General features: G+C 38.1%; 1 protein-coding gene across 7 annotated transcripts in view; it reads right to left on the bottom strand.

Annotated features, from left to right (window-relative positions):
- The window catches only part of LOC111243433 (protocadherin Fat 3-like), a 162,584-nt gene that overhangs the window by 82,449 nt on the left and 63,793 nt on the right, over positions 1 to 16,342 (bottom strand). For all 7 annotated transcript variants that reach the window (XM_086978391.1, XM_086978386.1, XM_086978387.1 and 4 more), the window contains 2 exons: positions 6,899 to 6,964; positions 3,207 to 3,367 (listed from right to left, as the gene is read on the bottom strand). In XM_086978391.1, coding sequence (XP_086834517.1) covers positions 3,207 to 3,367; positions 6,899 to 6,964 — 227 coding nt within the window. The remainder of the gene's footprint in view (positions 1 to 3,206; positions 3,368 to 6,898; positions 6,965 to 16,342) is intronic.

Below are 16,342 nucleotides of genomic sequence, written 5' to 3'. Positions count from 1 at the left end.
TTTATATCTAGACCCTGTCAACAGGAAACAGATGACCGTTCTGATGGAGAAGTGCAAAGGTCATTTACATGCTGAAACGAACGTATGCTTCATTGACTTGAATAATGCTGCAGTGTTCTAGAGATATTCCTACTAGTGTGAGTACACCGTTTTATCCAAAACAGTCGATGTTTGTACCAAACATGCTTTTTTCAAACTTGTCGCTGTTGCAGAAGCCAAATTTCATTGGCGCAGTACGTTCGAGCTAAACCCTATACATATGGTTCCGTACGTGAACTCGTGAGGCAATTGACTAGAACCATAGCCATCAGTTAGCGTAGGTTATATTTGCTATAACCTCCTTTCGAGTTGTGCGCAATGATGCGCGACGATCACCTAGGCTCCGACAAAGAAGCCTCTGATGGACCGAGCTGAAGCTACCTCGACCACACGCTCTCTATCTCTGTTAGTGAAAGGGTAGCAGACATTACATTACGGAATGCCATTGATTAAATTATTTCGTTCATATATTTTAAGACTGTACATAAATGGTAAACAGGCACATATTTAAAAACAAAAATTGAACAATATCAATCACTTTAAAAACGCACAGATGTATAATCGCTATTTAATCATTAGAAAAATTTCTTTTCATGACAATGAGAATTATGTATTTAAGCAAGTTGTTTGGTCCATTTATGCATTGTATACTGGCTAACGGGTCAAAACATCTACTAGATAATAACATTTTGCATCTCTACCTACCGGTATATCGTCTGGTTGGATTGATATTTTTTTTGCAAGTACGATTTTGCATGTACATTTACGCAGCTATTTGTTACAGTCCGTCTAACCGTATAAACTAATCACAAATTCAACTACAAGGCACTATTTTAGACGGCATAAACACGTTGAGATACATGTCTGGTGTTTGTTCCTCTGGGTACGTATCTGTATAATTTGGCGCATTTTTTGCAGATTATTGTTGGGATTATATTATAGTCGGCGTAGAATTTTTGTTTAAAGGACGGCAACTAGTGTCGTTCTTCGGCTTTTTGGGTTCACTGACTTGAGTCTGCCCAAGCTTATTATATTTGTAATCAGCAAAAATAGTTTTACTATCTCAGAATATTGAAGGGTCACATAGACGTTGTAAAAGCTCAGAAATCATAAAATCCCAAAGAGTAAACTCCACATAAACAAACGTTTACGATAGTGTTGGCTCTAATAGATGTAGTAATCTTTTTGCAAAATAAAAAGAGAGTCTTGCTTTTAAGTAATTAATCCGAATTCACCATTTTTTTTTAATTAAAACATATGTGTTTGTACGAGACATACATCCGGCTTTGAGGTTCATGCAGGAATGGCAAACGAATGCCTCATTATTATCATATTCTCTGTCAACGGTACGTATCATACGACAGGTGTAAATAAATGAACAATTTCCTCTTTGAACCTCACAGAGTCCATCGCGCTAACGAGTTCCATTATGCATAAATACAGAAAACTGACTTAACTGACCATGATATACTCAGTTAACTTAGCTGCGAATTCGCCCATAGGCCAATCCACGATCCCATCAACTTTTGAGGGCTGAATGCAACGCCTGGAACACTGGTATAGCTTGAGAAAGTGCAAATGACTCTTAGAGACGATCTTTGTCTTTAAGGAAGAAATAAACGTCCGCGGTTTATGCTGCGGCTCAAAGAGGTACCTATTAAGTACTTGGTTATTTACTCCGCCGTGACAATATCCAGTAAATTTTAGGTGTAAACGGGCATTCTTACTAGATGCTTTAATGTACTGCAAATGACGTCCATAGTTGACTGTTTAATAGGAGCATAACAGAGGGTTTTCTATATATCATGAGGCTTCATCTCTATGACATAGGAATCATTTTCACGTGCTCAAGAGGCTTGAATGCAAATTAGTGGGGTATATTGTCAAATGATATCATTTTCAATCGACTAGAGAGGTCTCTGACTGTAATTGTATGGTCATCTGCGAAGCAAACCTGACAGTTAAGCATGTTTAATGGGCTATTATTGCTTCATAAAGAGTGTTCTGAGAATTAGCGGTCAGTATCATCACTAAAATAGTATAATCAGATCTTTCAAAGCTTACGGTTCTACAAGTACCAGAAGTCTTCGGCTGCGCTTTTCCAAGTAAAGACATTTATCCTTTCAAGCAGCGTATTGGGTGCCAGTACTCTGATTGAATATAGGCTGTTGTGTAATTACTAGGATAAACGGTATACCGCTTCTAAGCAGTTTGTACGGGAGTATGCCGTTTCGTCCAGGTGACTTGCCCTCGCTGATGCTATTTATCACTTTTAAGACCACATCTGGCAAAGAGCATCTGCTGTTTAGAGCAGCGATATTCAGATTATATAATAGCACGTGGACGAAAGTCCGAGGTGGATATGGTTTGCAAACTTAGCTTTAAAAGATAATTTTAGAGATTTGGGTTTTCACAGTCTACTGTATATACCTAGCCATTGAAATCGGTGATCTTCTAAACAGTACAGTAGAACGTTGGAATGCTGAAGAAGACTAGTATAAATTCTTCAATCATCCACGAAGTTGTTTATCCACCTTGACGTAAATTACGGTTCTTAAGTAATGACGTGTGCGCGGCTTGCTTTAAATATTGCATTTTTAGAATTACCTGTTCGGCAAACAGGTAAGTAGTTCTCTTATAAGTAGTTCTCTATTAAGCAGTCATATTTTTTGTTGTCGGGGTTTCAAATCGTCAATGTCAGTCGACTTTTAAGTCGGCAATGTATTGAGCGAACTTTTTATCGTATAAAACGATCGGAACATCGTCTATAGCTTTGTATTAAACATGAGTTGCCTGGGCTTCAACGGATCTTTTAACGTCATCACCACAGAATGGTAATTTTTGAAGAAGGTATAGCCGAGACTCCTTGGCCACGACTCCACTGTATATTTAATTTACCACTGCAGCATAACGGCATCTTAGTCGCTATAACTACCCGTTAAAACATTATGTATGCTTGATGGAATCAAAACATACGGATATGTTATCATTCGCCTGAGAATATACATTGATAATAACAAGGTCGTGCGCTAGTTGCGGACTAATTATAGTTAATTATTTGAACGCAAACCAGCTTATATTTGTCTTCCCTTTTCATTAATATTGCTTAATAAACAAACTCATGACGTGCGAAATGAGAAATCTGCCTGTAATTGCTACTAACTTACCCGGTCCACAAGATCTTCAAGTGATTTAGAAACTTTAATGGAGACACTTTTGTCGTCCACGTCTGAGACTTCGAAGAAGTTAATGTCAGATAAAGAGTTATCGACCGCATCCAGTCGAAGCTGCGATCGAGGATGGACCTCTACGCGAAACACCTCTTCACCTAAAAGAAGATGCAGTACTTGGTGAGTCTTTAAAGTTTATATATATATATATATATATATATATATATATATATATATATATATAAATGCAAATGGAGCCAATTACATCCTGTTTACTACACATATGCTGTACAAGTTCGTTTCTTGATGTTTTAGAAAAGCTACATATACAGCGTACGCCAGCTAATTCGAAAAAAAAAAACATATTTCATATACATATGATACCATTTCCCTTAAAAATGACAATTGCATTACTTATGTTACGAGTATAATAGTGCGGAGAATGTCAAATAAGTCTCAAATGAATGATTTCAATGAGTAGCCCATAGGCTTTAGTGTACAATCTCAGTATTCTTCTAATACATCAAAAGAGGCATCCGTAACGAAGTAATTACTACTTGCTTCGATCATTTTTCAAGGATTCCTATCCTAAATAGCGCGATACTCCTTTAAAGCGTCTCTTATTTACCAACACCTTTCTTGTTCAAATTCTCAAAAAACGCAATAGCAGCGAGTGCGTATGGCATTATATTGAAACTTGTGTGAATGCTTTTCAAGAGCACTTCATGAAATAGATCGAAAGCTAGCGAAACTTGAGAAATCCAGAACTCTGAAATTCAGTGTTAGATTGATCTGAACCACTTCTTTATTAGCGCGAAAGATTCGCTTTGTCATCACGAATTGTAGAATCCTACAATAAACTTCTGACTTAACCGGATCATCTTTCAAAAAAGTACAGCGTCAGGACGTCATTCTCATTAGATTACGTTACCTGGCAGATGCTTGTGGATGAAAGCTCTAGCAACAATGAAAGGAGTAGTAAAGAAGCCAGATATAGTCCCCTAAAAATACTTTCTTGGAAAGAATGGAATACGGCCTGATGCTTCGTGGCTAGAACTGTTGTAAAAAACAGAACAGTGAAAAATAATAGAAGGAGTCTCTCTTTGGAGAAAGTCTCTCTGAATTTGTAGCATGTAAAATGTACCTAAAACCCTCGTAAACTATGCGCCATGTGCACCTGAAAAATCGCCGCTAAATTTCAAATTTTTTGTATGCAGCACAAGACGTTCATAGCTTATTTATGACGCACTAAAATACTGAGACTGCTCGATTTAACTGGGACGTTATATATTAAAAAGCGTTAAGGAGAACGCATTTAACATGTTTTATACTAAGGTTTCGCCCTAATATACGTTGAAGTACGAGTTACAGCCTGTATGTTACGTGCTTCACGGTTTATGCTTTTTTCGTTTCTATTATATGCTTTAAATCAATGAATCAATGTTTTTGTTATCTTAATCAGGTATCTTCGTAATAATGCGTTCTTCATCACAAGGTCACTTGTACGGAGCCAATTACAATATTTACAGATAGGTACATCAATTGGTTCATAGATTAGCAAAATACATGATGAGAGTCGTGCACAGAATGAAAGAAGAAAGAAAGCTGTTGGCTTGCTAAAAGTGGCTCCGTATTTGTGGCTATACCAACACTTTAAAAAAGTATAGAGTTTAACTCGTAATCGTATCGCTTAGCACCTCGCCCTTCGCTCCAAACTCACCAACACTTCCTACTAGTTGGGAACTTTATGCTAAATACATGTGTTAGTTAGTAACAAACCCAGCAAGTCTGCATACGAAACGTAGCTTAGTTCAACAATAATACTACTAGGTTCCTCAAAAAAATAAAAAATCTATGAAACTAATGCTGCAACCAGTTTTAAATGAGAAAATTTACGCGTGAAGTTAACCGATGCTAAATATATTAAACATATTAATGAAGTTTTGTTATGAGAGCTCATCTTAAAACTTTAGTCAGAATGTTCAGCTGAACTTGGACGAGTATATAGCCTACACTTCTTTGACCACCTCTTTGAGATTGTTTTAGGTAATGCTTTTGTGAGGTACACTTTGAATGATTTTGAATCTATAGACTGTGCTTCTTTGCTTGAAAGAATCCATTATCTACTTTATCTATTTTACACTCGAAGCCCCTACTTGTAGATAATACAGAGATTATGTCCACCTTTAACATCTACCCGACGACTCGGGCAAGGCTGTCTGTTCAAGTGGGCCAACCAAAGTTGAGGTTATATCATACGCCAATACCAGCAGTTAATGTTATATTTTTGTTATTACTATTATTATTATTATGATTAGTATCATTATCGTCGTTATTTGCTTGCAACCTAAAAACAAGTGAATACCATTAGCCGTAGACATTGACACCATTTTGCGTATATAGCTGAATTCAGCGTGACAAGGTCTTACATTCCCAAAAAAAAGCAAGGAACTTAGCGAACTGGAAGTAAGAAATTATGAATATAACCCATGAATGGAATATGTGCATATGTATGTATTTCAATATACGTACATATACCCGCGTATGGGATAGCAGGAATAAATAAACGGCTCAAAATTGGTCGTATAGGTAACGAAAGCTGCCGATAGCAGTGGACGCGGCCACAGACGGCAACTGTGACGGGTTTCTTGTTGACGAAAGGAAATTGCTGGGTTGGTAAGAGTGTCCTCATATTTGTGGCTACGCCAAAGCCCTAAGGAAGTATAGGGTTTAACTCATAATCAAGCTAAACATTGATCGAAACACTGAGAGAAAAGATAAAAGTGTGAAAGCGAGGGAGCACACGTATAACGCGAGATGCGGAAAAGCGGTAAAACGGATGATGATGTTTGAAGTCAAACCCTAAAAAAATTTGACTTCAAATGCATCAGTGTGAAAAAAGCAAAGGAAATTGGCGTGTATCGACTGTTTACCGAATGTCTTCGCTGTTTGCTCGTCAATTTTACAAATAAAAGGAAACGACTTTTAAAGATCGTCTCTTTACTTCAACCGATTTAACTTTTAAACTTATAAAATCGGTTGACGTTATTAGTTAATAGAATTAAAACGGTACCAATCGAGGCTTAGATGCCTCTAAACAGCTTCGATGTACAAAAACTTTTACTAATAACAAACGGTTCTCATAATTGCTTTATGTTTGAAGGGTACTAAGCTTATAAATGGTCACTTTGCTGAGGCTTGTAAATGGTAAAGGGAATCTTTAAAGACATTTAGGGTGTATTCTCAACCTAATGCTATTAATCATGGTTGGATACCAAAGCGGTGTTTTTGACACAATACCAAGGAATAAATCTACTTTACGCATTAATCTATCTGTTAGAAAGGAGAACTAGTACATAATTCCAAGTTCTACCGAATCTAAATATTTTTCTTGGCATTGACTTTTTCATTGAAGAAAAATAACACGGAAGCAATTCGTAATAACTTGTCATTAACTTTGCCTCGAAATCGAAGCTCTTTCGCAAGCACTTAGAGAATATAATTAATTCATATGATTGTAATACTAAATCAGCAAGACGTCTGTCAGTTAAAGGAAACGCGTATGCCTAGGCCAATGTAGAACTGGCCTATATACTAAAGCATGACTTTGACATGTAGGTGCAGTTCGATTTTTTTAATTATATTCGGCATAGTACCTATTTTCTTATATCAACGTCAAGAGTACTTACCCACGCCAATGTTTTCGCTCACTCGTTCGAAGCGTCGATTTTCACCTAGCGGGTAAAACTGGCAAGCTGCAATAGACAATGAAATCAAATATAACATTAAAATGGTAGCATTTAAATTAACGTAGCAACTAACTAATTAAGATTTAACAGCACAAATTATAGCTAAAAGATCGCCAATACACCACTTTATGGTGCACCATATTCCAAACAGTATATATATATAACAAGGCGAAAAAAAACTCTATGATAAAACATTTTGGTTCAGGAAAGATTTGCGAATTCAAAAATTAATTTCGAGGACGTGTGGCAAAGGTGGCCTGCTGCTGATATTAATGTCAGTTTAACTATAAGAAAGTTTTGACTACATAAATATTTATTGTTTCATAATATAGTGGTAAATTTCAAGCACATTTCAATCTTCTGACTGGGTAATTTAGTACTTACACGCAGCACGGTTACGTGACCACATATATTTACAGGCACTGCACGTTACCATTGTTTTACAAGTTTAATAGTCAATCGTCTGACAACATTACTTTAGTTCTGCTCTCCTGCTGGCCTGTTCCTTGCCCTGTTGTCATTACCCTTGTTATTCCTTTGCGAGTGCCTCATCGCTGTTCTCCCATAACTTGATTTTGCTTATTCCTCTTCTCTTTCGAGTCATTCCGTTTCCCTGCTTTAATTAGCCCATTATCCAACTGAAGCTATTCGATTATATGATTTGAGTAACTTAAATACTTTGTTGTTGTTGTTCCCCCAATTCAGTTACTGCACTACCGGATTCTAGGCGTCGTACTGGCCTTTAGCAATTATCCCATCTTTCTGTCTCAGCCACCTCGTCCACCCATTGCGATTTTGTCGTCACTCTACTACCGTTAATCCCCTGCACCGTTGAGCTATTCCGTCGTCTCAGAGTTGAGCTGGAGTCGACTTTCAATATCTATATTTTAGGCTATTCGGAGAACTAAGAAAGCAGACGATGTAGAAACATCATAGTATTAATCTGATATTCTCTGCTGTTACTTTTTAGGACATTATATAAACCTTCCAGAAAATCAAATCGGTTTGATATATATACATATGAGGACAATATTATGCAAGCTAGGCAACTTTTATTTTTGGGTGCTTCGAAACCGTTCAGCCTACATATGTGCTACGTTATACAAATGAATCTTGGAACTTAATAAGTTTCGAACTAGCTAGAACATCGAGCCAGAACGATTATTTTTTAACCTGTGTTGAAGGTATTCTTCTTTGTTTTCTACACACTTGACCCAGCACTTTGGCAAAGTTCTCGACCGCCATATATCTATTATTCTCGTTCCTATATCTTATTCCCCTATCTTTGCCTTCTTGAAGTAAATTGATCGTGGAAAATGCTCGCCCGTCAGTTGTCCTTCTTAGGACATGGAAAGCCCCATAATCACACGAATTTAGATCGGGAAAATAAGTGGGTTTAGGCCAACGTAAGACATCTCTTTGTTTAATCTAAAAAGTAATTGAGCCCTGGCGTTGTAATCAAGCAACTAGATTGCGCACGTTCGATTTCCGTATTAACGGTCTCTGACTCTCTTGAGCTACTCATGATAGAAGACTGCATTCGTTGTTTTACTTTCGGCAAGTATCTCATAGTAACAGATGCCTCTTATATTCATTGCAAATACTATCATCAACTTACATTTAAACCTACTCGATACTACCATTGAACTCGATTTCCATCGAGCGCAACGCCATTCTCTCGCTTGGTCCCTTTACAGCTGGCGGTAGAGATTACCGCCGGTTGGCGCTTGTCTTTGGCGTCCATATGCTTCAGAGTTTTTATTGTTTAAAGTTCTGCAAATTGTACATGAGATATACTACATACATTTCCAACTGACCCGGAGTCAGTTTATAGAGAATCCATTTTTTACTTAGTTTTGTGCATTTGGTTTATAATTTTGTAATACGTTACACATAAAATGGCAGTGTTCAACGACCCTAAACTTTTAGATTTTAGTTTTCCTTTCGCAAAAAGCTTTCTTGATCGCGCACTGTGTTTTTGTGCTTCAGGTTCCGACAGCTAGTCATCTTCTCACTAGAGTACATCAATCTCCGTTCAAACATTTACGCCATACACATACTGAGCTTTCGCTTGAGGCGTTCTTGCCTCATGTCTATACCCATCTTGGATGAATTTCCACAGTTCTGCAGCCTTTAAGAAACAAAAACTTGACCATTGAGCGCTGATTTTCGAGACTGAAAGGTACTTTTTTCTCCTATACTCGTTTCTCCTGGATTAAACTCAACTGGTCTCCACTGACAAGTTTTGAATATAAGTGATAAAGTTGGAGTATTTAGCAGCCAAATTTCGCCCTCTAGAGGCACGTAATTCAAAAACTATTTGATTTCAAAGATCGATTCGTGTGTAACAGTCTAACACAAACTATCGCTTACTTTCAATAAAAATACCGGAACTAATGCCGCTCGACCTACATTATGAATAATGAATGATTGTTCAGACGCATTTGAGGCTATATGATAACCCCAGAGCATTTCCAGGCAAATAGCGCCAATGGGCTTGTCACCATGTGTGGATGTAGGACTATATGCTTTGAACCTGGCCACACGCATTCCTAGTGTAAATTGTACGATGCGAGACTCTGTGTCATCGTCGTTACTTTTCTGCGTTCTATCTAAAATGATATATCTAGTAGTTGCTGCTGTGGAAGTGCAGAAAAACCCGGGTTTAGGTAGGAACCGAAAGAGCAGAAGAAATCCAGTTATAACTATGTTTTAACACGAAGTGGCAGAAGTAAAGATAGGGAAATACCGGAACCTAAATTAAGTCTGCCTTTATGGGTGAATTTTTGGATTAAAGCTCGATCTTCCAAACGCAACGTTATCATACCATTGTAGCAGATAGATATCATTATCTATCTTTGGTTTACCTCTACAGGCTATTGGTGCCAAAAGTATTGTCTGATTAGCTGTCAGTTGCCGAATTTAAGTTGTCAATACGTTAACTTCTTCCTTGCAAGGTGAGGCAGGCAGATTACCAGACGATGTGTTGGTGCTGGTTTTTGGTCGGTGAAATGGGTGAGTGGAATTGTCGACTGTTAACGGTCCTTTGTAATATAACAGATGGAACTACCGCGTGCAGCTACAGTGATATCGACGACGCTTTCTCTTAGCTCGAACATTCTCTTTTGATTCTTAAGACTTCTGTTAGGCATACAACGGACGATGAATATCAACCGAGCTATCATTGTGTCTCCGTGTCAAAAGGTATTATAAAACAGTAAGAGTTTATGCTCAAGAGAATCGAGACGAAGGAACAGAGTGTGTCTGTGAAGACGTAAAATCAAGCATTAAAACTAGTCGACAGCAACAACCCAGTAGCAGCATCGAACAGAAACATGCTGAACTTTGAACGTTCAGGACGTGGAGGCAGTAAGAGGGGACCATTTCTGTAAGATTCAACCGTCTCACAAAACTAGGTGGCCTGGACAGAAAGAAAACGCAGGTTTATGCATTAATACACTACATGACCCCAAACAGGTTGTAGAAGCTGCGCCCTTAGGGACGGGAGTCGCAGGCAAGAAGCTTAAAGAAGTCCACGCTTGAAAAACACATAACTTGCCAGCCTAAATTTGGCTTCTACACACATGCATGCGTAAGCTTTCGTCGGAGTTCATAGCTTATGGAGGAATCCTATAGGCCTATACCTTACTTCTATAGGCTTCATGACGTTCATCATGAAGCCTATAGAAGTAAGGTCGCTTTTTTTGGAAATTGAATTTTCTTAGTCATTTAACCATAATGAATTGTAATGCTGCCACCATTAATCAAAGTGCACGTGTACGGAAAGTTTCTCCTTGTTCTTCAATCTGTATAGCAAATATATCTATGAACGAAGGCACATACAACTGTTCATTTTGGTGATATTGCTGCGAATTCACTTAATCATTTATTTATAACAGACGTAGGAGTAACGAATCGAGTGGATTCTTGATGCGTAGCTGGATAACAATTGTAATTTTACTGACATTAAATCTACTTAACAAAGGCATACTAAATAGCAAGCTTACAATCATTTATATACAACAGAATGGGGGCATTTTGCGGTTGTTTTAATATATTTATTACTATTAATATTAAATCATGATTTTTTGTTATTATAAACGTATTGGCATCATCTGCTTGTGTAACCTTCTATTTTTTGTGAAACAAGATAGTAATAACAGAAAGCTCCTCATAACTTACGACTTTGCATGATTTCATATAATCGGCATCGTAATGCAATCATTGTAACCATATTTTAATTATTATTGTCTAAATAAATTATTTGTATATGGATGACTCTGAAGTTGCTCGCCAGTTACTGTCTTTACTACGAGCTTCTTTGATGAAGATTTTGCTAATCTAAGAAGCCAAGGTAAAAGTCGAACTAGTTATATAAGAACACCTAATGCTATAATAAGATATTTCAAATTATTATCCCTACAGTCGTTTGACGAAATTTTTAAGAACCATAGACAGACTGGGTGTTTTATAAGCCTCGTAAATATGTCAGTTGTGTCAAGCAGGCCACAGAAGGCAATAGTTTTTATTTAAAGGGCTTTTTTCTTAATTATGTAATATCGTCGTAAACTTCTTCCTTAAGGCAGATAGAGCTCTGGTTTTCCCATTGAGCGAGCTTTCTTGCTATGAAGTCCCGGCCGCACAAAATGCTGTGCTTGATGATAGCAAAGTAGCAATTTATACTAATCTCTCCGCTCCTTGCCATATCTTTATTACCGTTGTTACAGGTATACCACTGCCACTCATAAGTACCGGATTATTTCTCATCTCGCATATGACACTTATGCATTTTATGGAAACCAACCTCACTAAGCTAATGCTGCTAGGTAACTGTTGAGTATTGCAGATAGAGAGAATCGATGACAATAATCAAGCTCAGGTTGTGCAAACGTTTCTAGCGCCATTGTTGAAATAACATATTATGAACAGCCATGATAACTGTTGAACAATTCGTATTGTATACCAACTTTGTGTACGACTTACTTACGTATATTAGACAGAACATATACGCCTGTATTTTCAAGCTTGCTTAGATATGATTCCCTACAGTTAGTTCTCGTCATTGGCCACACGCCTTGAGGTTGCTCGCCATCATCACAGGTGCCTAATGGCCCAAGTTTCTCTATATGATGATGGCTTCAAAGAATTTCGGTGCACTTTCAACTTGAAGTCTTCATACGACCTCAGGACCTTGCAAGGTGTTTCGTTTACTTGAGCTTTAGTATTGCCCACGTCAAGTCTCTTTCCTGAAGCACTAGTTTTTTAAAACCAAGTTTTATTTCGTCCCGCATAGGCAACCATGTAGGTCATAAAACCTGATACCGTTGCAAACATGATGATTCATTGAGGCCTGTCTTTGTTGGCGGACCTGACTCCAAGCGTTCTGCCTCTGTGTTATGTGAGAACTCCACGCGGCTTTTTGACACGTAGAGCATAGTAACCAACTCTTTTTCTGCCATGGACGGCTTAGCCTTTTCGACGATATAACCACTGCCATCAACGTTCTTGATCTCATTTCCCGTTATCCCTGATTGAAAGGAAATCGGGCGGCTGGATCGTTGCCAGTCTTGATGGGCTAACGGTTTGCCCGTTTTCACAGGTGTGGGCCGCCTCAGTGCGGCTAAATACGAAGAAATAAACCGTTAATCGGGTCTATATATTACACATACATCTTAGACGTACGTTATATTTAAATTTCGAAAAATAGTGGTCGAATCTTTACGAAATTGACCTCACCCGCCACTGATTCGTAACAACTAGGTTTTGATATGTTCAAGTAGCACGAATTCAATTTGTACTGCTCTGTAAACGGAGGAATTGAACGAAGAGGGAATGCTGGCTCTTGGGATTCGGTATTTCGTGGCGTCGACTGTGGTAACAGAAAAGTCGTCGTTTCCTAAGCGACTTCCGCTCGAAGTGTGCGCGGAGGGGACACAGCTAGCTTATCTTCCACACTATCACCCGCATTTCCTTTGCCTCTTATGTTATTCTGTTTCGTCTTATTTTATCCTTTTCTGCCTGGACCATAATGCTGGGCTTACTGCGACGATGGCAGTGGCTGCTACAACCACTACCAATACTACTACAGTGCTTGCTCGCTTTAGTGATAAAACGCCAGCGGCAAGCCAGTGGCCATCGCCACTGTTCTAGCCGTCTACGAGTAGAGGTCATTTTTCACCGGAAGTTCTTTTCACTGCATCGCTTAGCGTTGGCCATTTTTATACGTGATTAGGGCTATACAGGGAAAGCCGTAACGGCAGTCTGCTTCTATAACCTGCACAAGACCTATCCGCTATTGCCATTGCTGCATCAGCTACAAGGAAGAAGCATAGAACTAACGGCAGCAGATGACGTTACTGTTGATGATGACCGGCATAGGGAAATAAAGGATGGCGATAATCGTGATGACAACAGCATCAATGTCGTCAGCTTCTACCACCATAGTAGCTCTTTGGACTACGTTCGTTACTCTAACGTAGACGCGTCTCAGAACATCACTAAAAACGCATCGTTGGACCTTGTGCTAATCTCTTCGCTTGAGTTACCTTACAACGAGACTAGAAAATCTATCAAAATAGCTCAAGCTATGCGTTCGTCTCAAGCTGCAATTGTTGACAAAGCGGCAAAGTGACCAAACAACGACAAGCCTTGTCAAATTACGAATGGTCAATCAGATCTCAGGCCTCTTACAGGTTTTTTTCCATCTCGTTTCTTCTCTATTAATCACTTAACCATCGAGTTCGAGTTCTTTCGATCCGCACTCGTTCTCATCACACTTGCTTCACTTTCTTCAGTAGTCAACAATTCAGCTAATTTTTCAATGGTGATGAAATCCTTAAAGTTCAGTTACGGTATTTTATAGTATTAAACGTTTCTTGTAACCCTCTGAAAATTGCTTCTTTGTTTTTTATATTCACCTTTAGACAGTGTTATAATAAGTATTAGTTAAAAACTAGACTGGTTCATGTGATCAAATATATTTGAAGCGTCAAATAAAAGTCTATTTTTTACAATAAGCCAGTATTATGTAATATTATATTTTATAAACATTCCTCAATAAAAAGTAATTTTAGACTCCAGTTGTTTTTGTAGATTCAGAGCCAAATACATACATATAGATACTTCCAAGAACCATGAAGTGTTAAATTTTTCGCCTATAATTCTGGCAAATAGGTTAAAATATACGTACTGGGAAAACGTCCTTGAAGAGGGATCTGTACAGACAATTTTGCATTTGGTTTCTATAGATAGAAACGAAATTATTCTTTGCATAGTCAAAATGTATGCGCTCTTAAAAAATGTTGTAAACAACTTCAAAATACTCTCATGTCTCAAATCAGTAACCCCTTTTTTTACTCAGGCCTTTTACGAATCTAGTTCCTAGATATGGATTCGTAATCTTTTCTAGTGTTGCTGCGTTTAATCGTTGCATTCGTGATGCAATGAAGTCGAATAGATTTACCCGTTAAAAAAAAATTAAAAAATTCTTGATTTACTATTTAGCATTTGCTCTTGTAATCTTTCTTTCGACATCATTATCTACGTTCCCGTAAGCTCTTTCGGTGGTTTTGTTTTTCTGGAATCCGCATCTTTTATAAAACGGCTGGTTGTAGTCAGTTAAGTTTGTCTTAAACAAAATTTAGTTAATAAAATAGAAGATCTAAATCTGTATATGAAGATTAAAATAATTCTAGTAGAATTATTTTAAGTCGTCAGATTAATAAGTCATAAGATGTCTGCTGTGCTCTTTGGTGGGCTGCATACTATTTAAGGCTTTTATATGTTTGCGGTTTATAGTGCAAATTCGTATCCTTATGTTACATAATAGTCTAGGCCCACGTATATAGTCAAGACTCATCCATATTCTCAGTGTCTTATTTCAAAACTAAGATCTAAAATATACATTGCCTGCAGACGGTGGTACATATACGCTGAAGTCCAAAGCACGGACGATATTAAAAAGTTTAAAAAAAAAAACATCTAATTTTCCTTGTTGTTTCTTTTTTGGAGATTCTGCAGGAAAAAAGACTTTCTATAACTGATAATCAGTTTCATTTTGGTACAGTTATTGTACAGCGCAGTAAGCTACTTAGGGTGCCTGTGTCGAAGGCACACCAGTTGCGTTATAACCGTTAACCACTTTATTAGAACAAACATAAGTCCGTGTATTGCCAGTGAGAAGACATTTTTAAAGCTGTCTTTCCTTATTCTCGAGTTTTAGTGACTTAGAACAATGTTAGGCAGATGGCAAGTCGAAATTAGGCTACAGTTTAACTATATGTTAGAAGGGGGAGTGACTAACATGCTCGTATACCCTCATACATATAAGGTACTAAATGCAGTAGGTTCGACTTTTTACCGTATCAATATCGTACTGTGACGCAACCAAATATAAACCTAAGCAAATCTTCAATGAAGACCCTGCGCTGATTTACATTAGATTTAGATACTTGACATCGAGTCGAACATGGAACATCATGTATAGGACCTAGACTATTCTGAGTGCTACTACATATTTCCCAGCGATTTCAGTAAACATGTATACACTTACAAAATGTGGCAATAAAACGAAATATCTTCTTGAGATATGCTATTATTTAAACTAAGCAAAACAGAAGGTATTTATTAGGATTATATGAGGCAAGCTTTAACTAGGCGTAAAAAAGGTTTGTTCTATACATAATCTGCGCTACTTTGTGCGAAAAGAGAAAGGAGCTTGTCCCCCTGGCACATCGTATCATTTTTTTTGTTTTCGACATCGACTCATTTATGTGACTCTCGTTAGGAGCAGTTATGGACGCAACGACGTGCGTTGTGTCTAGTACGTCAGCTAGTGAGCGACTGTAGCCTTTCTCCAACCATTTAAAGCAATGGTCGCGGTTTTCGTGTTGTACTATAACGAGAAGCGGTCGTTCTGCTTCACCAGCTGAATTGACGGAATAACATGGGGAAAAATTCAGCGAGGAAAAGAGAGAAATGAGCAAAAAGCATCAATCAAGGGCAGAGCGGAGAAGTATTGCGCTGAATGGACGGACATTGCAAAAGTAGAAAGCCCTCTTCAGATTTTATTCCGCCGTCGCTTTTGCTGTTACGAGCGTTGCCGACACTGAAAGAAAAATGCGATGGCAAGGAACAAGAAATGGCGGGGCGCGTAAAAATAACGGTGAGGAAAGCGGGAATGCAGTGAGAGAGAAGAGGAAAGAGATTAAAGAAAAGGAAAAAGTGGCGGAGAACACGGCGAAAGAGATGAGAATGAAAAGATATTGCTTCTACTGCCCTTTAACACAAGGACATCATCGTTATCGCCATCCTATTACCGGAATAGAGAGAAAAAAGTTGCCCTGCCACGTCTGTGCGGTCATTCTGCGTGAAAAAAAACAGGGA

Source organism: Varroa destructor, unplaced genomic scaffold, assembly GCF_002443255.2.
Source record: "Varroa destructor unplaced genomic scaffold, Vdes_3.0 BEIS01000001.1, whole genome shotgun sequence".
Lineage (NCBI taxonomy): Eukaryota > Metazoa > Arthropoda > Arachnida > Mesostigmata > Varroidae > Varroa > Varroa destructor.
The sequence above is the reverse complement of the archived record's forward strand: the minus strand, read 5'-3'. Positions and strand labels throughout refer to the sequence as shown.